Source organism: Crocodylus siamensis, chromosome 4 (genome assembly GCF_052110815.1).
Source record: "Crocodylus siamensis isolate JL-2025a chromosome 4, ASM5211081v1, whole genome shotgun sequence".
Lineage (NCBI taxonomy): Eukaryota > Metazoa > Chordata > Crocodylia > Crocodylidae > Crocodylus > Crocodylus siamensis.
The window spans coordinates 92071022-92095416 of record NC_143398.1 but is presented as its reverse complement, the minus strand read 5'-3'; the positions used below and the strand labels follow the sequence as shown (position 1 = coordinate 92095416).

Here is a 24395-nt window from a genome sequence, read left to right as displayed (position 1 = left end):
CTCTTTTTTCCTAGTAAACAAATCAAGTACCTTCCAGAGGTTTTACCGCACGGGTGCCATTGGGTCCAATGTTCTTTATGGGAAATGAATATAGGAAATGCATCCCTTAGTTGTAGCTGGGAAATCTGATTTTTGAGAAATGTTTTTGCTACATATAACATTTATCAAACTGTTAAGTAAATGTTTTCTCTGTCTTTGCCAGGTTCCATTTGACATAACATTGCAGTTAATAATGAATCTGGAGACAATGTTTGATCCTGCTAATGGAAGTGTGATAATGGGAGGAAGCCTTTTCAATTGGATTATATCTCTCTTTCCTTGAATTTTCTTTCTTTAGTAACTTAATCAAATACTGAATTTCACATGTTTTCAAGTCAAGCCCTGGTCCTACTGAAGCAAATCGTAAATTTGCTATTGATTTTAGCACAGGGACAAAGTTGGCCCCAAATGATTTGGGCTTTTTTTCATTTATGTTTCAAGAAATGCCAATATACTTAAAAATAAATAAAAAGATTTTTGTCCTGCTTTTCTATGCTGCTTAAACTAAGTGATTTCTTTTTCAGGAAATAATGTTCTCATATGAACTTTTTGTAGTAAAAAGACTTTAAATATTGGCTATTCAGTTTTATCTATGAATAGGAGAGTATGTGTTCTGTTGGGATTTCTCCAGATTTTCAAAAACTTCATATTGATTAGAAAATGTGAATAAGTACAAAAAGCCCCGTTTGCCCTTGTAGCTATCTAGCATTCAGTTTTAAACTATTGATTTTTTCCATAAAACTTTCAGTGCAACTTTACCTTAGCAGCACACTTTTAACTATTGTGTAATTACCTATGGGTGTTCTGTTTCTGAGCTTGACAAAGAGAAAACTCAAATTACTGCTCTGGAATCCTTCTTGCAATTTTTACTGTTTTTTAGATACAATTTCAGGCTTGTTTATCTTTGTTAAACATAGAAACTTTTAAATATTGTTGAAGGTGAAATGGACAGTTCCTAAAGCCATGTAATTAGATGTTTCCATATGCTGTTGAGGGGTTGATCTGTAAATAAGCTAATTTAAAAACAATGTAAGTATAATACAAAGGTATTGTGTACAGTGTCTTTCATACAACATTCTAAATTGCTTAACAAAAAGATTGAAAATGTAAGGAAATGCTAATATTGTCTTTTTAAAGGGCTGAAGAAACTTTAATGAATGCTAAAAAGACCTCTGTGGGGCTGCATTGTGGCAAATATTGTTATCCCAACTCTACATATAGGGAAATAGACATGGAAAGGTAAAATCAGTTAACCAAAGCCATGTAGCAAATGACTGTGAGATCTAAGATTGTGATTTGGGAGTTTGTGACTCCTAGCCTCTGTTCAAGCCATAAGATCATTCTGTTTCTAAAAACCATTGCAATTACAGGGTGCTTATACACAAGCACAGAGGCTGCTCCAATGCACTGTAATTCCAGTGCATTGGAGCAAATACAGTTAATCAAGTCTGCTGGAGCGTGGTAATTATTGTGCCCCAGCAGCTTCCTGCATCTTGTGTATCAGTGTCCCTATGCTTCAAAATGGCAGTGGGGGCACCTGAACTAAAGCTCGTTCGAGTGCCCCCACTCCCATTATGAAGTGCGGAGACACTGATACATGAGATGCTGTGGTGCTTTAATTAGAGTGGCTTTTGGAGCTGCTGTAATTAAAGTGTCACCCCCACCCCCAGAGCACATTTAAAAGTGCTCACAATGACTAGATTCGGCTACAAGCAGCAAATGAAACAGAAGAAGTAGGTGGCAGCATGGGAGAAGATTTGTGTTGGTACTGGCTGTGTTGTGTCTGGTCATGCTTAGAGGCCTGGAAATGGGCATCAGAAATCATGGATTCTAGTTTTCTTCAACCCCTCTATGAATATGAATAATAAGAGTGCAGTCCTGTCCCCATTGATGTCAATGGCAAAACTCTTGTTGATTTCAGCGAGAAACGTAGGCCCAGATCTGCAAAGGTATTCTTAGGCACCTTAAGTTCCCTTTGAAATCAAGTAGCAATTAGGCATCACTTGGAGGATTTGGCCCTTAGACTCTCTGGCCATGTCCTCACGGTGTGCATGTGCATTTTGCAGCACCCCAAAGGCTTTTGAGGCACTGCAAAATGTACCCTGTGCACATAACTTTGTTTTCTGTGCTTCATATTTGCAATGCAAAGCCAAATTTAGATATCAGGAAATCTGAGTATCAAAAAAGTGTGCAGAAAAGAAGCAGGGTGTTGCACGTGCCAGAGCCATTCTCTGGCTCCTGGTTCACCATACCTGGATCACCACCACTGGAATGCTGGGAGGCCCCTAGGACTCCAGGTAAGGCTGCTGGGGCCAACCCAGGTGCTGGCCCTGGCCCCCGCAGCCCACCTGGAGCATTTTTCCCTGCACTACGCCATATGCAGATGTGTGCACCAGGGCAAAAAGTAGTGGCACAAATTTGTTACTTAAATGTGCTTAAGAGATACTATAGATACAATGACTTACTTAAGTGGTATTATAGATGCAATGATTAGAACAGGTTGAAATGTTTTTATGAGATGATTTTTGTCAGAAAAATCAGCTACTTCTAAAGTTGAACTCATAGAAATGTATACGTGTATTTTGGAAGGCTTCTTAAGGTTGAATGAGGGAAGATAGTGAGAGACACTAGAAGACTTGGCTCAATGAATAGCTGATTATTTGTGTAAAACAAAACATCACCAACAGGAGAAACTGAGGGCAAATGTGGGTATCACATGTAGGCAACATGAGTTAAAATGCATTAACACATATGTAGATGTGACCTGGCACTAAGTTTAGTGCCAGGTTTGCCTAGCCACTAGGAGCACATGGCAGGGCTGCAGGCAGGGCCAGTCCAACCATTAGGCAAAGTAAGTGGTTGCCTAGGGCAGTGGTCTCCAAACTTTTTTGATCGCGCACCCCTATCAGTAAAAAATTTTTGAGCACACCCGCCTAATATATGTATATAAATAAATATATATAAGGTCTAATATTTTCTTCCTGAACCCCAATGGATTGTCTTGCGCACCCCACTTTGGAGACCACTGGCCTAGGGCACCAAAATTTTGATGGTCACTGAAATTATATGGAGAACAAGATAACAGGAATATCATTCTAAATAACAGCCCTGAATGGCTGCGGTTCTACCTTGGTCCAAGACCTTTGGTTTGGTAAGGGGAGAAAGACCTCTGAAAAGATCTCAGAAGAAAGATCACTAGAATTGCAACTTCTGCCTTTTCAACTCTCAAGCAGATTATGACAAGAGCATACTGCTGGCAACGTCATCCTAAAAGATGAACCCCTACTCCTATATCATTTTGCAGCTTTCTTATTTTCCTCTATATTGGAAGTGGTGGGGGTGCCAAGGTACACAGTTAGCCTAGGGCGCCAGTTACCCTTGGACCAGACCTGGCTGCAGGGACTTGGCACTAACTTTAGTGTCAAGTCCCTGCAAGTTTGGCACCTGCCAAAAATTGCTTAATGTGCATTAGCTTAATGAGCATTAAATTTGCTCATGCTTAAATGCACGTGTAGATGCACCTTCTGTGGTGGAATTATTTTTGGAGTAAGCTACCTTGCTTGTACAGCACATTAAAAATGTCTACCTAGGCAGTTAGCACACACTAGCTAGAATGCTGAAAAGCACACCCTAATTCACTGTGTGCTAACTTCCTCATATAGGGTATTTATACACGCACCTTTTCATGCGGTGATGCCCTGGAGATCTGATGTGTCGGAGCAGACTCAATTAATTGGTCTGCTCCACTTGCGAGCTGATGTACACTGCACTGTGTTGCATACAGTTGTGTAAGTGGCAAAATGTATGTCAGTGCACAGAAAATGGCAGTGGTGCAATTTTTAACTAAAACAACTTAAATGTGTTTTAATTGAAAAGCACACCAGTGCCATTTTCTCAGCCCTGATGTGCATTTCACTGTTTATGCAAATGAATGTGCTGCAGCGCCGGGGTCTTTTGAAGGCGCCCAGTACTGCGGCACAAGTACGTGTAGACTGAACCTTAGAGAAACATTGGTGGTTAGGGCACTCCTGTGGGATGTGGGAAACAGGTGCAAGTCTCTATTCCAGATCAGGTATAATAAGGATAATTAAAGGTGATCCTCAAAGGCTGAGAAACCTTTTAGTTTCATTATTGAATATAAAGTAGGACCAGAAGTGTTATGAATTGCTTTAAAAAAATGATGTGGTGCTTTTACCTTAAATTTGTATTGTGTATACCCTGTTTTATCTGGTAATGCAAAAGATAAGAGGAGAACTAGTAGGATCATGACATCAGAAATAACAAGAAAGGAAAACCTGAACTACAAACAGGAAAGGTATTTTTAGTGTGAATGCTTAAAGCTCCTTTATAACTTTGTCCTGTTTGCTTCAAAAATCTAATAAATGGTCTAGAGGAAAGATTCTAGGATTATATCTCTCAGTTAGAGGTTGTGAATACTCCATCTGCAGTACTACAGTCCTCCACCAAGCCCTTCAACAAATACAGGAAAAATAAAAATTGACATTCATATTTCTAAAAACAGGGAAAAAAACCAGCTTTTTAAAAAAAGCCTTTCAGGCTTCTTTATGCTTCATAAAAGCAAAAAAGGGTGTGTGAGGTCATCTTGAAGTGTATCAGAAGATTTTTGTGAGGTATAATTAATATTTGTAAAGCACTTTGACAGCATCAGATGAAAATTGCTGGATAAGTAAAAAGTTTTATTCCTGAGCAAATTGGTGTTCACTGCTGCCATTCCAGACCCTGTCACAGCTACTAAATTCATTTTAAAAAAAGAAATGTTCAATAGGATTCTTTGCACATTCATTTTAAAATATCTTCTGCTTTTAAAGATACTTTTGTTGAAATAAAATTGTTGTCCTACCTTCTTTTAACACTGCAGTAAAATGATAATGCTGAAATGTTGACGACATTGTATCCATAGCAGCAGATTTTACTGTCATAAACATGGGATTAAGAATTCAATGCAGGTTCCAGAAGGAAACATCGGAGACATTTTTCTTTAGTATGTAATTAAACTCTTTAGTTAAAAATCTGCTTGTAAAGAAAAAAACCTCATATTTAAATACATCTTCAATAATTGCAGAGTATAAAGTATAAAATTAATTGCAAAGTAAACTACTACTTGTTTTTTGTGTTGCTTGTTTTTTGGGTGTTTTTCTCCCTAGCTCATGGAGACTGGAATTTACAGTCTAGTAGGTTAGGATAAATCTCTTTCAGAATCACACTTAAATTTCTGCAGTATGCTCTCCTCCAATTTCTTCAGAATCTTGGAGCTTGGGAGAAGGGAGCCTGGCATGATTCTTCAGCTTCTTAAGTATAGAGGGAGTATCTACTTACAGTATCATTACACCCTGGATATTTCATCTGGGGTGCCCACTTACTGAGGCTCTTAAAATTAGGGATACACTGGAATTTTTGGCCAAAACAGTTCTGTACCTCAGCTGTATGTCTGTAAAATGTGGTGAACAATATTTCACAAGAGTGTTGTAAGGATAAATTCATTTTTATAGATTTAATAGACATTAGGCGCTGGAAGGAACCTCATGAGATCGAGTCCAGACTCCCCCCCCCCCCCCCACCGTAGGTGGGAAGTCAGCTGGGATCAAGTGACCACAGCAAGAAATAAATCCAGCTGTTTTTTTGAAGGATTCCAGAGTAGGTGCTTGCACCACATTTGGGGGCAGTTTGTTCCAGACCCTGGACATGCACCATGAAGAACTTTTTTCTTGTATCCAGTCTAAATCAGCCTTTCTGGAGCTTATGGCCATTAGACCTTGTTATCCCTTGGGGAGCTCTGGTGAACAACTGTTCTCCCAGGTCCTGATGTACCCCTCTGATGAAGTTGTAGACTGCCACCAAGTCCCCCCTGAGCCTTCTCCTCTCCAAAGTGAAGAGTCCCAGGTCCCATAGTCTCTCCTCGCACTGCCTTCCCTCCAGGCCTTAGATCATACGGGTGTCTCTCCTCTGGACTCTCTCAAGCTTCTTCACATCCTTCCTGAAGTGGGAGGCCCAATACTGGATGCAGTACTCCAGTGGTGGTCTCACCAGAGCTGAGTAAAACAGGAGGATGACTTTTGTGGTTTTGCTTGAGATGCATGGGTGGATGCATGCCAGAGTTTTGCTCACTTTGCCAGCCACAGCATTGCATCGGTGGCTCATATTCATCTTGTGGTCAGTCAAGACCCAATTACTTGGAGAGGTAACCTTTGAAATTCCTGAGGAAATCAAATAGTCCATATTCAGTAAAAACCTTGGATGATGCACAGTAAATGAAGAAAGTAAATGAACATTGAATGAAAAGGATAAAAAGAAACATTGTACAGTTGCTTTCTTCCTTGTGCACTGTCTGTACTGTGGTGAACAAAGCAGAGATCCTAAAAAAAAAAAAAATGGTATGCTCTTGTAATTAACAACTGTATTGTAAAACGTATACAAGAGCGCCAAATTCATATTGAACAACAAGTTTTAACATATCTGGAATTTTGAACACTCAGTTTTGTACATGTAGTGTTAATATAGTTTTCTTGTAAGTAATGTATCTAATCTACAGATACCATGTTCAGGGAACAAGGCATGTTTAGAATATGCCACACACACAAATATTTAGCTTCTTGCTGGTATTTCTGGTGTTATTTACTGCATCTTTAATATGGAAATTAGTAGTTTCATGCTGCTTTATTCAAGTGTATGTGCTTGTTGTATAGGAATTACATTTTTGATTCCAACTTCATGATCACATCGCTTCTCGGCCTCTTGAAGGCTCGGATCGAAAACATTTACTTATCTGTTTTCTTGGAGAAAAGATGTTCTTTTGGGACAGCCAATCTTTTAGTCTCCCTGTGCCTCAGTTTCTCATCTTCAGATGTGGATAAATATACTTCCCTTACTTACAGAGGTACTCTGAGACTTACTTCACTAACATCTGAAATGTGTAGTCGGATGCTTCAATAAAGGATGCTACAAATTCTTATTATATCAAGAGACGATATTAAGAGAGAATTATTTGTTGCCTAATCCTCTTTTCAGTCAAAAGAAGAAAGATTTTTTTTCTCAAGTAGAATGACGATAAAGCTAGAATTAATTTGGAGAATTACAAGCTAATACACCAAATGACTTAGGATAACAAAGAGTTCCATTTGTGTTGGTTAAATATGCTTTTTGACTTAAGCTTCTTAAATACGTCATCTGATGAAAGGAGAGAAATGTATGGTATAGGTCATTCTTTAAAATAGAAATAAGATAAAGAGATGCGGTGAAAGGGTCCAGAGGCAAATACTGAAGTCAAATATTTACTGATTTTAATTTTCAACTTTGGAATACCAAAGATTAACTAGGGATATTTTCACTCATCTCTGGTCAGTCTAATTCACAATCCTACAGAAAGAGTAGAGAAAAAATTGTAATGAGTATTGCATTAAATTACAGCAAAAATCTTAATGCAGACTGAAATGAAATTGACTATCCTAACGACTATGGCCACGTGCAGACATTCAAGAAGCCTGAGGCAAAAGTGCTCTAATTTTGGAGCTTTACTCCAAGCATCCAAGGCTAGTTTGGGAGCAAGCAGAACACCTTAGTTCATGTGGAGTGAGGGGCTTGGAACTTGCCTGCACAGCCTGAGCCCAGCAGACAGGGGGGCTCTTACACACCTCCCAGCATGCCTGTGGGTTGGTTCTCCGGGCTGCTGAAGACTCCCAAGCAGAGATGAATGGCTGAGCCACCTCTGATTCACTGGCAGGGATATCACAATCACCCACCTGCACTTAATGTGGTAGTGGCTCATCATGGCACATACCCTTATGGTCTTGTGCCACCAGCCAGCTGTCTGCACATGACCTCCCAGTGCACCATGCCTGCCACACGTGTGCATGTTAGATACTTGCAGGGGTTGTATGTCCTTAACACCTGGGTTCTGTGTGTGGGGGGGGGCAGGGGGGGCATGCAAGTGTCCTAGACACTTGGGTTCCCTGTTTGTGTGTCCTAGATATCGGTATTCTGTGTGTGTCGGATACCTATATTCCCACCCTCCCTACTTACGTTGGTGGCCCTGGCCCTGCACAGCAGCAGGCCGTCCAGATCTGTGAAGCCCTTGCTGCATAGCTTCTCACCCTTGTGGACTAAGAGCCCTCTCCAGATGAGTATGGCTGGAGGGCTTTGAGTGCCCCTGCACTGGCACTGGGCCATAGGTCTCCAGGCCCAGGCTCCTATGCTCCTGCATCACAGGCACCACTGCCCACAACCAAGGCGGGCTGGGCACGGTCCCTCTTCCCTCTCCCTCCCCAACCTCCACTGGGGCACACACTGGGCCTGAGGAAGAATGGGGCCTGAGGAAGAGACTTGCCTCATTTTAATCGAGTGTTGAAACTGCCAAACTTTTAGTGTTTATTAAACAAAACCTGTGGAGTGTTGCCTGCTCCAGAACTTGGAACTTTTTCTCAGTTAACATAGAGCGGAGCAGTTCCCTGGCTGTACTGGATGGTTATGACATTGAGGTGGGGATGGGTGTGGAAAGCCATGAGGGCTCAAGTGAACAAATATGAAACCTTGGGGTGGCTGGGGGAATGTAGCATGAGAAAATGATGCCCTTCAGTTCAAATGTTGCAGCTGGCAAACTTTTTGTGTGCGTAATAAAGAAAAACTCTGGAACATTGCCCATTCTAAAACTTGGACCCAAGCCCAGGGAGCTGTCTATCCTTGCAGAGATGGGACTGCTCCCCTGCAGCAAGACCCAGGGTCAGAGTGGCCTGGCCCAGTGGGAAGGTGGGTCTCACACCTCCCCCCCGTTTTGATCATTCCTACATCCTTCCAGGACTGATTTGGAACCTCTTTGGGAACCTGCACCTACACCAGCAACGCCAGTGGCCAGGGCTAGTGAGTTGGCCCTGGAAGATGAGATGGGTCACTGCCGGCCCTGGCATTGGGTCTTGGGCAGCCTGGTCCTCCTCCACTCCTACACTGCTGCTCCCCAGAGCAGACCTTGCCAGATGCCTTCTTGGCTCCTTGGACCATGGATCAGTGGCTCCCAAATGCCATATATCCTGTCCCGAGGCTCCCAATCAATGCGCAGTGTGGAGTGTTCCCCCTTGGTTGCCATCCAGGGCTGGCCCCCAGGAAAGAATCTCTGTGGGGCTCTCTGTGCCAGGGGAGTAGGCAGATCAGCCTGTCTCATCCCTCCTGCCCAAGAGGACTGTCATCTCTCAGTGAGGTGGTGCTGACATCACTTAGGGGTGTTGTAGCTGGATTCCAAGTGGTCTTTGATCCTGTGCATAAACTCCTTATCCATGTGCTGCTGGTCTCTGGGTGCTCTAGCAGTATAGGTGACCATCCTCAGACAGCAGGTGGCTATCTGTAGACCTTGTTCTTGGACCTTTGCACTGCATTCCTGGGCCTGGACAGCTCATTCAAATGCCATGGCAGCATGGGTGCAAGCAGTCACTAACCTGTCCATTCCAATCCCCCACATCAGGTCCCATTTGATCCTCATTTTGCTGGCACCATCTACATGTCTCCAGCGCTGTGCACATGTCTGGGCCACCATCCCAGATCCAGCAACTCGGGCTCCACAGCCAGGTCTCCTGTGCACAAATACAGAGTCTGCAGACAAGGGAGACACTGAGGAACCTACCATGAGTCCCCGTCTGGACCCTTCCCCTGTCTGGGGCTGGAAGCCATGCAGCAGCTCATTATCCAGCAGTCATGAACGAAGCGTGACCCCTGGGGGGGGCACGGCAACTGTCCACAGGCAGTCGTGGCAACGGCAGTGGTGGAGGTAAGAAGGAAGCTCCTACAGGCAGCCACAGCAGTGTTGGTGGCAGGGGGGCAGGGTGGCGAGCGCCAACCAGTGGTCAGTAATTACCCGCAGATGCCACTGGCAGCACTTCTCTCGGGGTGCATGTGCACCTGTGTACACTCCCTACGTGTTGCCAATGCCAGCACTGATTGTGTCAGGGACTATGTTCTGCCTCTCTGCTAGGGAAACCTGGACATCTGGGTTTTATCTCCCTGCTGTGGGAGCTGGGAGGGTTGGGAACCCAAGTGTCTGTGGCTACATGAGCCTTCTCTAGAAGAGGGAGAGATTGGGGGAGCATGTTGCTAGGGGGAATTTTTCACATTCTTGATGCATCTTAACTGCAGTGGTGCTCATATGTAGGTGCTCTGTTACAGTGCCCGGAAGTGTGCCAGGAAAAACCCATAGTTGTGACTGTTGGTTACACTTCAGCTGTAGGACTCGTAAAAAGCTTTCAGTGTCTTTTGGGGTATGTTTGGGTGTGGGTTTGCATTAGGTGAATCTGTGTAAACATGCTGGCATCTCTCAGGAAAGCAATGTGATATTGAGGAATGGGGCAGCCAGTTTTCAATTAACCAGATTTAAGGTCCCACTCAATGTAACACAGACTGATAAGCCCCCAGCAACAGGTACCTCTGCTCCCTTCTGGGCCAGTGGCATTGGGGTTGGGTGGGGGTGTTTCAAAGGCATGAGGTTAGTGGGGAGCATCGACAGATCAGTATCAGTGTTCCACCTGGACAACTGTTGTGCCAAGAGCACACTGAATATCTGAGTAGGCAATTATATCCTTCTCCATGAACATACCCCAATTTATGAAGAAGTGATATTAGACCGTTCACTTGTCTATACACATCACGTTCGGAAGGTCAGTAGTAAAGTTTTTGCATGGGTAGCTGCCTTAAGCCATTTAGCCAGCACAACTTGGGATGCCAACTTCAGAGTACCCAGAACCACCATGCTTGCAATGCCATATGTCCCAGCAGATTACTGTGCTCTTGTATGGTTGTCACACTAAAAACCTCAACAGTGTTTCACAGTGTGCAGACACTCAAAACAGGCTGCACACATAAGATGTATTCCCTGCACTCTAGGGCATTAGACCAAGTGACGCAAAACAGACCCTAATTGTTCCCCTGCTGCCAAGTTTCTGAGCCTGTGGAGAGCCCAGTAGGATGGGTACTGTGGCCTTGTGCACTGTGTTAAATTTAGATAAGGGGTGGGATGAATGAAAATGAAATGATCATTGTGAGTAATCCACTCTGAAGTCTATTCCTACAGCATTGTATACCAGCACCGAACATGTCTCCCATTGGGCATGACCTTGACAGAGGCACGGGTCAAGCTGAACAGACTCAGATCTGGATACAGACCCTTCAAAACAACACTGTACAAGATGAACATCTTGGACAGCCCACTGTACAAATGCAGTATCCAGCAAAGAGCACAGCACTTAATTGAAAGCTGCAATCTTTACAAATGGCCAGATGGGGTAGATGGAATCTGTACACTGAGTGATAAGGTTTGAAACAGGGGCTTCAGCAACTTTTGTCAGCGATAGCCCAGGGGCAGAACCAGACTGACACTCAGATAGAGCAGATGAGCTCTGGCCTAGGCTAGACTGTCACCCTGTGAAGGGGGGAGAGCAAGGTGCTGCAGTGCTTCATAGGATGTCAGTGGAATGCGACCTACAGTGAGTCGCAGTGGGATGTGGTACAGATGTTCGTTACAGCGCTCTAACCTACGGTGCTGAAGTCTGATACCACAACCATCCAGGCTTATCTTAGGGCAGGACCTACCATTTTTACCATGCGCTATGTGCTCTGCCTGTTTGGTTATGGCTGTAGAGCACTTTGTGTGCCATACCTGGCTTATGTCATTACAAGGCTAGGGAGGCAGATTTCCTTGGCTAAGCTGTTTCTCATATAAAGGCTGAGAGAGGGTAAATGCGGCCTTTATACTAGAGGTCTACCCCAAAAAAGTTAGTGCTGCTTCAAGGCTTGTGTAATTTCTGGCTAGTTGCCACGGTTCAAAGAGTCATTTCAATACACAACCCTGCCAAAGCATAGGCATGTCCCAACTACAAGTCTTTTTCTTTGGCCATGCCTTCTGCTCAACAGATAAGTAATAGGGTTAACATAGGAACCGTTATTGTAGCTCTGTATCACATATACTGAGTATGCTAAGTATCTGCCAGCTCTGTGAGCAGCACAACATACCTGCAGCAGGGACCAGGACATCAGCATACATCTCACAGCTGCTGGTACAATTTCTTACAGAGTAAGAAATGAAAACTCTTGGTAAATAAAATTGCGGTATGCACATGACTAGTCTTTATCATATTCTCTTAATCCCACCACACAACACATAGCTGTTTAGAAGTCAAATTATAACTGCACAGGCATCAACAGATTTATTTTGCCATCCTGACATGGTATAGCCTGCCCAGATCTTGTTTAGTCATGTGGACAAACATTCCTGAAAGACCATAATAGGCAGATACAGTTTATTTTCCAATTATGATATAAATAATGAACACAGAATTCCAGAGGTGAAAGCTTTGCACGTTAGTTCATACACTACAGCATTTAATCTCTGCATTGATTTTCAGTGGGAGGCTCTAGGGACTAAGGTTAGCTCAAATTGAGTGCACATCTACTTGTGCATGTGAATGCATACACATTCTGTTCTGTTTATTCCAGGTTCTTGTCCTACCCCAATTCCCCTATTTTCTGAGCATCTTCCAGTAATATATCCAATGATTACTGTGAATCCAAGACAAGGTTCCCCCGCACCCCCAAATCAGCGGCACGGAATAAGGGGTGGAAACCCTTGTTTTGCATTCAGGTACTAGCCCAGGGAGGGAGCAGCTCAGTTCTGGCTTCAATCCCAGGTAACTAGCATATTTTATATGCAATTCTTCCTTTTCCTTTTCCTCTGCTCAGGGGAAATTGGGTAGAATCTTTTATTTCTATTTTAAAATGTAGTGTATGCACATTGTGCTATGTGTTTACATGGCCAAAAGCAAGGTTGAAGAAATATACTTTGTGCTTAGAGCAGTAGTAGAGATTCTTATTTCCCACAGGAGATTGCTCTGCAGTTTTGGCCCAATTACTGAAAAAGATATTTCTTGTATATATGAGCTTCATTCTTGCTGGAGAAAATTCTGTTGTGCTTAAGGGACAAAGCTTACATACCAAGGTCTTAAGAACTTTGGATCACATTTATTAAGGCATTTAGGTGCCTAAAATGCAGATACGCATCTACTGTGATTGACCAAAGCACCTGGTATATCCACTGATTTTTGTCCTATACTTTGTGAGCCTTCTGAGGCACTCTGCTTCTTTCTCCTTATATGTATATGTTGCTTGACATGTTGCAGCCCAGCTCTTTGGCTAGAATTCATAGATGCTACTATAATGCAAATAATAATTAGTAAGAATGAAATAAGAAGAGAGGTGTCTTGATTGTCTCTCAGTGATTTCAAAAGGCCTCAGTTTACAAATAAAAGGGGTTTCAAACATTTTGTAAGCCTTACATATTCCCAAATCATTAAATATATTGGGAGGATTAAGTTACTGAGAATAGTACGAAGAAAGAAGAGAAAGAATTCTGAACTTTAAAAAGTTCACTCGTATCTGAGCTCTAAGCAAAAGTGACATTTCTCTGACAGGGAGAAGAGAGAATTACCAGCTCCAGAAAGGGGAAAAAGATGCCTGATGAAAGTGTAAATACAGAGAAGCCATTGTTATAATGTATGGGAAAATAAGTTTATTTTAGTAGATAATGGTATTTTAGGCATGAAATGGAAATTAATTCCCTGCTAACGTAGATAATGCTTGACAAGAAGACAGGGAATGTGATCGAATTCACATGTGGTCTTCAAGGAGGAAGCAATTCTAAATAAAAGACTAGAATAAACCCTCGGAATGAGAAAATTAACGTAATGAAGTAATTGCTTAATAATTGCTTAGCAGAAGAAATGAAAGATTTGAAAGCTGAAACTGTTGGTGCTGACTGCATATTGAGTAAGAAGTTAGATGGCAATGACAATAAAGAATCAATTAACCCAAATGCAAAAACTGCTCAGCTGATTTTGATAGAAACAGTACATAGTTTACAAACAGAAGACTTTTAGATAAACATCACTTCATATAGAAGCTGAACTGGCCATGGATATAATATTGAAAGAGCGATGTAAATATTTAAAAAATGTTTATTATTTAAAAATATGAATAACCGTGAGTGCCCAACATAAAATTTAATAATTGAGCTTTCAAAAATTGCATTATGTAAAGTATTTATCTTTAAGTAAAGTATTTACATCACTTTAAAAGTATTAGTTTTGTCCTAAATTTCCTACCTGAAAAAATGAACTTTAAAATTTTTTTCCAATTATCATGTTCTTTTTAAAATTAGGTTCAGTTTGGCAGCTATAATGAAGTCATTTATATCAACAAAAGATCTGCTTCCATTAATTGCTATAATTGAGATAACTGTAAGATATTAGAAGTCTTGATTTGTAGTGCATTGGAAGATGAATGGCAGATTCACACTTGTTTCAAATCTGTCTCTATCGACTCAGATTACCCAGGACACTATTAGTGTGGATTGTTATGGTTTCATAGTTTCATAGTAGCTAGAGTCGGAAGGGACCTAGGTAGATCATCTAGTCCGACCCCCTGCCTTGGCAGGAAAGAGCACCGGGGTCAGATGACCCCGGCAAGGTGCTCATCTAACTTCCTTTTAAAAATCCCTAGGCTAGGAGCCTGCACCACTTCCCCTGGAAGCCGGTTCCAGGCCCTAGCCGCCCTGACTGTGAAGTAGCACCTCCTAATATCTAATCTAAACCTACCCTCCGCCAGCTTGTGACCGTTATTCCTGGTCACTCCTGGCAGCGCACGGGGGAACAGGGACTCCCCCAATACCTGCTGATCCCCCTGACCAGTTTGTAGCAGGCCACAAGGTCCCCCCTTAACCTTCTCTTGTGGAGGCTAAACAGGTTCAGGTCCCGTAGCCTCTCCTCATAAGGCCTGCCCTGCTGACCCCTGATCATACGAGTGGCCCTCCTCTGGACTCTTTCCATATCGTCCACATCCCTCTTGAAGTGTGGCGCCCAGAACTGGACGCAGTACTCCAGCTGCAGCCTGACCAGTGCCGCATAGAGGGGGAGGATCACCTCCCTGGACCTGCTCGAGATGCATCTGTGGATGCATGACAGGGTACGGTTGGCCTTCTTGACTGCCTCCCCACACTGCTGGCCCATGTTCATCGTGGAGTCAATGACGACTCCAAGATCCTTTTCCGTCTCCGTGCTGGCAAGAGGGGAGTTCCCCAACCTGTAAGTGTGGTGCCGGTTCTTCCTCCCCATGTGCAACACCTTGCACTTATCAGTGTTAAACCCCATCCTATTCTCCTCCGCCCACCGTTGCAACCTGTCAAGGTCAGCTTGTAGCCTATTGCACCCTTCTAGTGCACCCACATCCCCCCACATCTTAGTGTCATCAGCAAACTTGAACAGGGTGCTTTCTACCCCCTCATCCAAGTCACTGATGAAGATGTTGAACAGTGCGGGCCCGAGGACCGAGCCCTGCGGAACCCCACTGCCCACGTCCTTCCAGGTCGAGAAGAACCCATCCACTACCACCTCTGGGTGCGGCCCTCCAACCAGTTGGCGACCCATTTGACCGTGTGGGCATCGACACCACAGTCTCCCAGCTTTTTGATGAGGACAGGGTGAGAGACAGTGTCGAAAGCCTTCCGGAAGTCCAGAAAGACTACATCCACAGCAACCCCTGCGTCTAATGATTTGGTGACCTGATTGTAAAAGGCCACCAGGTTGGTCTGACAAGACCTGCCACTGATGAACCCATGTTGGTTGCCCCTGAGCATGCATTCCCCCGCAAGGCCCTTCTGGATGTGTGCCAGGATAATTTTTTCAAAGAGCTTACCCGGGATTGAGGTAAGACTAACTGGCCTGTAATTTCCCAGGTCCTCTTTTTTTCCCCTTTTTGAAGATAGGGACCACACTGGCCCTCTTCCAGTCCTCCGGCACCTCACCAGAGCACCACGAGTGCTCATAGAGCCGCGCCGGGGTCCCGCAATGACCTCGGCCAGTTCCTGTAGAAGCCTAGGGTGAAGATCGTCCAGACCAGTGGACTTGAACATGTCCAGCCTCTCCAGAAGTACCCTAACTAACTCCTCGCTAACCCCTGGCCCAGGCGTGTCTCTCCCGGGGCCCGAGGGGGGCCCAGCAGGGAGGTGGCTGAACTGGTCCCTACTTAGGAAGACAGAGGCAAAGAAATCGTTAAATATGTTAGCTTTGTCATCTGGCATGACGACTAAGTTGCCCATCGTGTCCTGCAGGGGCTCCACATTACCCGGGACCCTCTTTTTACCCCCTATGTATTTGAAGAAGGACTTCTTATTGTCCTTAATCCGGGAAGCTAGTCCTATCTCCATCTCTGCCTTGGCCTTCCTGACTGCCCCCCTACATCCTCGGGCGACTGTAACATAGTCCTTCTTGGTGATGACCCCATCCCTCCATTGGGTGTATCCTTTTAGCAAGGAGACATTCCCGGATGCTCCTAGTGAGCCATGGGGGTTTATGTGCCCTCCTGCTCCCTTTGACCCTTGTTGGGATTACCTCCCTTTGGGCATGGAGGATCGTCTCCTTAAGGAGCAACCACTCACCTTCGACATCTGGCTCCCTTCCCCTCTGGGTCCTCAGCGCTTCCCCAACGATCCTCCTTAGCTTGTTGAAGTCAGCCCTCCTAAAGTCTAGGGCTGTTGCCTTGCTGCAGCCCTTTGCCACCTTACGCTGGATGGTGAATTCCAGCAAGCGATGATCACTGTCTCCCAGGTGGCCCATCACCCGCAGCCCCCTCACCAGGTCATCACCCGTGGACAGCACCAGGTCCAACAAGGCGTCTCCCCTGGTGGGGCTGTGCACCTCCTGGGTTAGATGGAGGTCCTGCACTCTGGCTAAGAACCGACGTGAGCGATCAGACTTGGCTGACTGCTCTTCCCAGCAGATGTCTGGGAAGTTCAGGTCCCCCATGATGACCACATCCTTAGCCCTCACTGCCTCTGTGAGCTGACCTAAGAATTCCTGGTCGAGCTCTTCTCCCTGGTTGGGAGGTCTATAGTAGACTCCCACCGTTAAGTCTCTATCCCCTGGACTGCCTTTTACTCTAACCCAGAGCACCTCAGAGTGCCCCCCCTCTACCCCCTTGCTAATTGACGAGGAAGTATATTCCTCCTTGATGTAGAGTGCTACTCCTCCACCTTTCCTTCCTATCCTGTCCCTCCTGTATAGCCTATAGCCCTTGACACTCACCGCCCAGTCATGCGATGAGTCCCACCACGTTTCTGTGATCCCCACTATGTCAGGGCTGGCGATAGCTAGGAAGAGGGCGAGTTCCTCCTGCTTCTTCCCCATACTTCGAGCATTCGTGTAGAGGCATTTGAGGCCTCCAACGGTTGTGCCCACTGACCCCCTAGTCTCAGCAATGCCCCGTCCCCCATCACTTACCTGTTTCTCCCTTTTGACCATTGGTCTGGGCTCGCTGGCTGTTGCTGGGCCTGGTAGTTCATCGTCTCCTCCGCCCTCATCTTCCCCCTCCTGCGACGAGCCTACTGCTCTTCCTCAGGAGTCTTTACTGTTACTTTAATAGTAGGCAAAAATCAAATGGGCAGAATGTTCTATTGGCGAATAATTTAATACGATAAAGCATACTGCAGGATATTGCAGGCATCAAAATAGAGCAGACAGCCATGGGTAACGGGTGCCTCCTAAGTTGGGGGCAGAGGGGCACTTGCCCCACCAGCAACCAGTTAGCAACTGGGGGAGAGGGGGAGAGCGGCTGATTTGCATGGACATGGAAGTGTCACACCAACCCAGAAGCGCCAGCGGCACAGCACGGCACAGTGCATCTGGGTCAGTGCGATCAGCTGCAGGCGGACCATGGGGATTGCTTCTCCTGGTGCCCCCACTCCCCGGCCAGCACGCTCAGGGGGGACACCAGCACTTTCTCCTGCCCCACCTGCCCATCACCTAAGCAGGGAATGCTGGCTGTCAGGGGTTGCACCAGTGCTCTTGGGGGTGCACCTGCATGCCCTACATGTCACCACTGCCAACAGCAGTACACACTAGTGCTCATGGCTACCCTAATGGGGAATAGCTAATAGGCAGGTATGGAACATATACTATATAAGCCATGATATACTGCTACCTATAGTTTGAATGTACTGTCTTAATGAAAAGAAAAGGTTGACTTCATTGCTCTTTATTTTATGCTAAATAACTGTGTCCACCTGCTCCTTTTAAGTCAGTGACATAGCACTCAAAACCCCCCCAAAGTTGGGACAGTGGTGGCATATAATAATACAGCATGTTGGGGGGTTAATATATCATCATTAGAAATAAGCAGTCAGCTTCCATTGATTTCTTAGAACAGTGGTCATCAACCAGCGGATCTCGATCTTGGAACCTCTTGTGGTAGATCTTGGAGCCTCTCAGAGTCAATCTGAGGCTGGGGTAGGGGGTTTAGTACCTGCGTGCATGCACAGGTGCACCCCAGCCCAGCAGGTCAGTCTGTGGGGAAAGGAAGGTGGCTAGATAGATGCCCCTGTGGTGAGGGACAATACTGCAGAGGCAGGAGCAGGGTAAGTTGAGTGGGGCCCTGGCCTGGTGGGACTTGCCTGCTGGGGAGGCATGCCCTCAAGTAATTTCTCCTCCCTCTGCCTTGATCTGCTCCCCACCTTCCTTTCCCACAGATTTACTTGCTGGGGGGGAGGGGGAGTGGCAGCAGCACACAGTAGATCTTGGGTTGCTTTTAAATGCCAAAGGTGATCTACTTGAAAAGGTTGGAGACCACTGTCTTAGAGGCTCCACAAAAAGGAACACAATGTAGTCATTTGAAATTTTTGTGGAAGATGGTGCAAAACAAAATCTGGCACTAGTAGTAATGGATATATACTCAATGCCCCTTGGCAGCCACAGATGGTAGGAGTAACAAAGGGAAAAAACACTGGTCATACAGTTCACTCCCCTTTTCAGCATCCACTTTGCCCCTGTGTGACAGGACGTTGGGCAAGATGGACCTATCATCTGACCCAGTAAATGGCAGTTCTTATGTTAGCAACCTCTTACAAGCACAAGCTCCCTAGGGAACCTTTTCCATACTATCTATTCAAGTGATGCAATGGACTGGTTCAAGTCTGAGGATGGGACACTTCTGGGAGTGTAAGTATTTGCCAACCTTATCCTGACCAAAATGCTAAACATAGGAGTTAGATATCCAGGTTGTTTGCATCTGTGTAACTCCACTGACTTGGAGTTACTCTTTGTTTACATCAATGAATCAGAATAATCAGGCCTTAATCCTAAACAAAGTAAAATATCTTTGATTAATGCTACAGGATTCCCTTGAGAAGATCTACCAGTACAGGATATAAAACGTGAACAATGATCAATGATGATGATGGATGTAAGGAATAAAGACACATTGCTAAGAACTGTCAGGAAAAATAATGGCATTTTTTATACTGGTAATATGATTGGGAGGGTGGGCGAGGTTGTTTTTTACCTTGGCTCTCTTACACAGACTAGGAAAAAAAAGAACCAGATAAATCAGCAGTTCATCAGTAAGAGAGTCAACAGGCATATTTTATACTTAACAATGTTGAGGATCATTTATAAGGGAAAGACTTATTTGAAAGCAAAGCCATAGGCAAGGAAGCTAAGGTCTAAATGAATGTTTCAACATTTAGTTTTGCTCCTTTTTTATATTTAATGGCCTTGCAGTGGCAGTCTTCCTACAGTCTTCCCAACATTCTTCCTACAGAATATACAGCTTATAGCTAGAAAGCAAAGGCAATATTAAAACTGAAGCATTTCACGAAGCATTTCATGTGAGCAATTGGCAGCTGTCAGTTTACCAAATAAAAATTTTATCTTGTAAAAGCCAATAGCAATGAAGCATTGATCACCAGAGTCAGTGTATACAGACAAAGACATTCTGATACGTGATTGGTTATTGGAAATAATATGCTGCCTGCAGTTCCTATTTATAATCCTGTAAATCTGATGATTAAAAATGGTTCTAAATGGCCAAGTTAAGACCAAAACTTAAGTTTGAGATTTTATTTTTTGCTGAAGATAGGCAGGCTGGCACCTTAGTCAGGCTGGTTCAGAGAGGTGCAAGCTTTCACAGGAGACAGCATCTGAGGAAGTAGGCTGATGCTTATGGAAGCCTATGCTTCTCTGAGCCAGTCTCCAAGGGCTTTGTTGCATGATAATTTTGGGCAACTCTTGGAGCACTCAACACCTGAACTGTCCAAACATTAACACCTCAAACTGGTTTTACGGGCTCGTTAAGTGGCTCAAAGATACACCACTCCAGGTGTGCGGCTTCTTTCTGATCCATGCGAGTGCTGCCCAGCTTGTGTTACACCAAGATGCAACCACTCTAGGGTATACCTTAAACACCCCACCTGTCCCCCTTTCCAGCTGGGCCCAGATCACATTGCTCCTCCCGTCCCACCCCGCCCTCCCCAGATCCCTGCTTACTTGTGGCTGCCTCCCCTGTCTGTCCTAGGGAGCAGGCAGGGAAGAGTTAACCAGCCACTGCTGCTGCTCTTTGAGTGGGCTCAGCCAGAAGAGCAGCAGCCAGCAGTGCCACCTGGGCAGGACAGTTAATCTTTACCCATCTGCTCCCCTGCGACAGGCAGTGCTGGCAGCTACTGGTGGGAGAAGAGCAGGAGGGAAGCTGGGAATTGGAGAGGGGTATTCTTACCTTTCAGTTCTTCAGGCCCCTGCTAGCTTGTAGCGTGACTGCACCAAACTCTAGGTAGTGCCAAGACCTGTGCCGCTTGCCCAGCTGGAGGCCCGTGGCAACTCTTAGTGCCTTGAGACCCTTTCAAGGGTGTCCCACCACAGGTTCAAAGGGGACTTTGCAGTGCCCAAACCATCCTTTGCCACACAAAGGCTCTAGTATTTTTTCCCATGGTCAACTTTTTTTTTTTATTAAGGGAAAACTCAGAGTTCACACTTTCTGGGGGCCCCGGAGTCTGAGGAGAGTGCCTGGCTTCTAGAAAAGCAGAGAACTACTCCTCTCCAGTGCCACCTTACCCCACCTTCATGCACGGGTGACTACTCTATTCCCGCAGTGGTGGTGTAGCTGCAAGGGTCTCGACGTGAGGCGAGACGCAGGGATTTTAGGGCCGGCTCCGGCTTTAACTAGACCGACCGCGTGGCTGGGATCAAGGCGGACCTTCTTTCTCAGACCTGACTGTCACTGCAGGAAAACCTCGCCTCACGCTCGGCCCTGCCATGGCAGGACAGCATGAAGCTGCACTCGGTCCCTTATCCCCGGTGGGGGATGGTGAGGTGATTTTAAAAGGGTTTTTTCCCCCTAATCTCAGCCTGACCTCAGCTCTATGCGGGACTGGGGCGCGGGTCTCGGCTAACACTTATACCAGGCAAGTCTACGCCCCACGTGCGCGCGAAGCCCCGCCCCACCGCCAGAGGAAACCGAACGCAATCGCGCGCCGTTTGGCCCTTATGGGCAGCCGTAGGCGGAGTCGCGGGGCGGGGTGAGGGCGCTGCGGTGGCTGTTGGGACGGGCTGTTAAGTTGCAAGAGGCGCGGAAAGTCTGCGGCGTCTCCGGGCTGCTGGCATGAGGCGGGCGCTGTAGCGGAGGCCGGGCTGGGGTGGGTGCCGAGGTGCTGGGCGCGCGGGCCCTGGGCGCGGGTGGGTGTCCTGGGCCTGATCCCTTCCCTGGTCTGCCTTGCCCGCCGGCCGCCTCGGGCAGTTCCAAAGCGCGCTCGCGGGGTGTGGGGGAGTTGTTTCCAACTGTGCTGGTGGACGGGGGGAGGAAGTGGTATGTCTCGCCTGGCCCGGCTGGGGGCCTGCCGCAGCGGCTGCCAGGCCGGGGCTGGCGGCCCCTGGGTGGCACCGACGCGTGACGCCCGCCAGGTCTCCTTTATCTCAGTGCCTGACCCTAGTCTGTCCCAGTGTGATACCACCTGCCAGCCGTGCGCCGGCACAGCCGAGCATACGGGGCCATGGCTTCCAGCCCCCAACCGGCCCAGAAACCGGCAGCAGGCGAGTGGTGAATAACATCACCACCACTCCCCGGTCACCAACCTTTCACGCCTGTGGGCAGCCCTGCGGGCCGCCTGACAGGACCTCACAACCTGGGTTTGGTGCCCCCAACCTTCCCACCAAAACGAGGGGACTCCTTCCCCCCAAACTGCCCTGGAGGGTCGGTTTGGGCTCTAGCCTGATTGGCTCCATGTGCTGTTGTGGGGCTTGAGTCACTGTGGCTTGGTGTGAAGCTGCCAAAGGAGCAGTATTTCTCCCGACTGCTCATTTGGTCAAAGCAAGGAAGGATGGGGAAGCTGCCCATAGTAGTGACCCAACCTGCCCAAGGAAGAGTTTTCAGATGGTAACCAGGTAGCTTTATGGACTGCCAACCTTTTGTCTACTAATAACTTATTTATTCACATACCACACTCGCTCCCCTCCACCCTTGAAAGTTAATACTCAAAGGTTGGGATGTGTGTCTCAAATAAAGAGGTTGATTCTGAACACTGCTTAAGAGGAAAAATCTTTTTTTTTTTCCTGCTTGGTTCTGTTTTCCTAAAACAGCGTGTTTTACTTGGGGAATGCAGTACATCGACAGGCTCAGCACATACAATGTACATGCAGTATACAAAAATTTTAGGTATGGTACCACAGAAAAGTAACCACATCTGAAATGTATCTTAACCTTTGGGGCAACAAATTCCATTTGTTTGGGTTGGTTAGCTGTGTTAGTTCACTTGTTAGTTTGCAGGGTATAGATGCACCTTACAGACTAAATAAGATGCATCTAGAGCATAACAGTTAATGTCTTCAGCTCACTATTTTGTCATTTTATCATGAAAATTATGCTACTGATTAGAGATGGAAATCTTCCTCTTAACCAGCACAAGGAAATGTTGCTGACCTTATTTTCTTTACGATTATGTTTATGCCTGTAGGTGCAGCCATGCAGGAAAGCATCCGCTTTGCTTCAGCAGGAGATGATGTTAAAATATGGGATTCTTCATCTATCACAGTGGTGGAGCAGTTCAACCCCCATTCTTCCTCACCTACAGTCAGCTCACTCTGTTGGGGCAGTAATAATATCCTTTGCTCCATCAATTTGATATGGTGTCTGGGGAGTTCTGCAAAACTTTATCGAACTTTTTGGTTTATAGCACTTTGTAGGTGTCAGTTTTCATTTAGTGTTACTTGGAAGAACTGCTTTTATCTTTTTAAGCAAATATTTTTTGCATGCTCAGGCAGAAATGTTAAGGGTTGGGAATAAACTATCAATTAAATATAAGGCCAAATGGCTTAGCTACTACAGAAAAAAACAAACTATACTGGTGGATGCCTCTGAATAATTTTTTAACTATCCTGGGGAAAATCTATTTTTAATACCGATACTATGTTTGAGTCACCTTGCAAGTGTGGAAATTAAAGGGTTTTTTAACTGTGTGCCTTGAAAATAAGTGCAGTAATTTTCAGTGATAAATAAGCTGACAGAACCTAGTGCTAACAGAAAAAAATCTGTAAATAATATGAAGTTGATTGTAGAACACTTGCTTTGGCTTTCAGATGTTAATCTTTCAAGCCAGGCTGTGGGTATTAGAAATGATCTTTGGCTGTCACTGTATTTAATGGAAACCAAAAACTTTCTGTCCAGTAGGAAATTTAATTTTAAAGCCTTCTTAACTGAAAGATCTGCAACTTGCAGCCAAGTCTCAAGTATTCGTTAGGTTTCCTGAGATACAAGTTTCTCCCTCAGAGAATGTTACCACAGATCACTCCTTCATTGTACATGTGGGGTTTCAGGTCTGTTTTGGGTAGTCCCTTTCACATTTGTTTCAGACTCCTTTTGTGATACATGGGACCATATGAAGCCTTGATTATGTCAGAAGGATATACATAGGTAGATTAGGTATGTTTAGGAAGGTCTGTATGAGAATTTTCACTACAATACTAATAGTGCCAACAGATCAGCTGGTTTCATGGCATCACTGTGTTAGGAAGAGATTGATATGAATGTCAAAACATAGTATGCTGGTAAGTTATAATTGCTTCCCCAAAGTTCTAAGTGCGTCTGATGTCTGAGATGAAGTACGTCAGGGATAGAGATGAGGCAAAGGTTATAATCATCAAGGTTAAATACAGCATTTAGCTGTGCAGATGTTGAAGAAAAGACTGATTAATATGATGCAAATACTAATTCAGAGCTTTAAAGTGCTTGTAGTTGACTTGAAGTCTAAATAACTCTCCTTCATTTTTCTGCATTTTCTTCACTTCCTGTCCTGCAAAAAAAAAAACATGAAAGTTCCTTCAAATCCTATGCCACTTGTGAGTCCCTTGCCGATTTTGTTTTCCAAAACAAGCTTTCTTAATACTGTTTCTCCTGCTTTTATGTAAAAGATCAACACAAACAAAAAAGAAAGCTGACTAAGAAATCGGGGAATTGACTTATTAAAGTTCTGTCAAACATACAAACAAATAAAAAGGGGG

At 45.2% G+C, this 24395-nt stretch overlaps 2 protein-coding genes across 2 annotated transcripts in view; both read left to right on the top strand.

Moving 5' to 3' along the window:
* CFAP54 (cilia and flagella associated protein 54) overlaps positions 1-7020 on the top strand; it is a 247897-nt gene extending 240877 nt beyond the window's left edge. The window contains exon 70 of the mRNA XM_090042868.1: positions 203-7020. Coding sequence (XP_089898994.1) covers positions 203-322 — 120 coding nt within the window. The 3' untranslated portion in view covers positions 323-7020. The remainder of the gene's footprint in view (positions 1-202) is intronic.
* Positions 7021-21402: 14382 nt separating this feature from the next.
* The window catches only part of NEDD1 (NEDD1 gamma-tubulin ring complex targeting factor), a 43370-nt gene continuing 40377 nt past the window's right edge, over positions 21403-24395 (top strand). The window contains exons 1-2 of the mRNA XM_090042867.1: positions 21403-21538; positions 22853-22999. Coding sequence (XP_089898993.1) covers positions 22861-22999 — 139 coding nt within the window. The 5' untranslated portion in view covers positions 21403-21538; positions 22853-22860. The remainder of the gene's footprint in view (positions 21539-22852; positions 23000-24395) is intronic.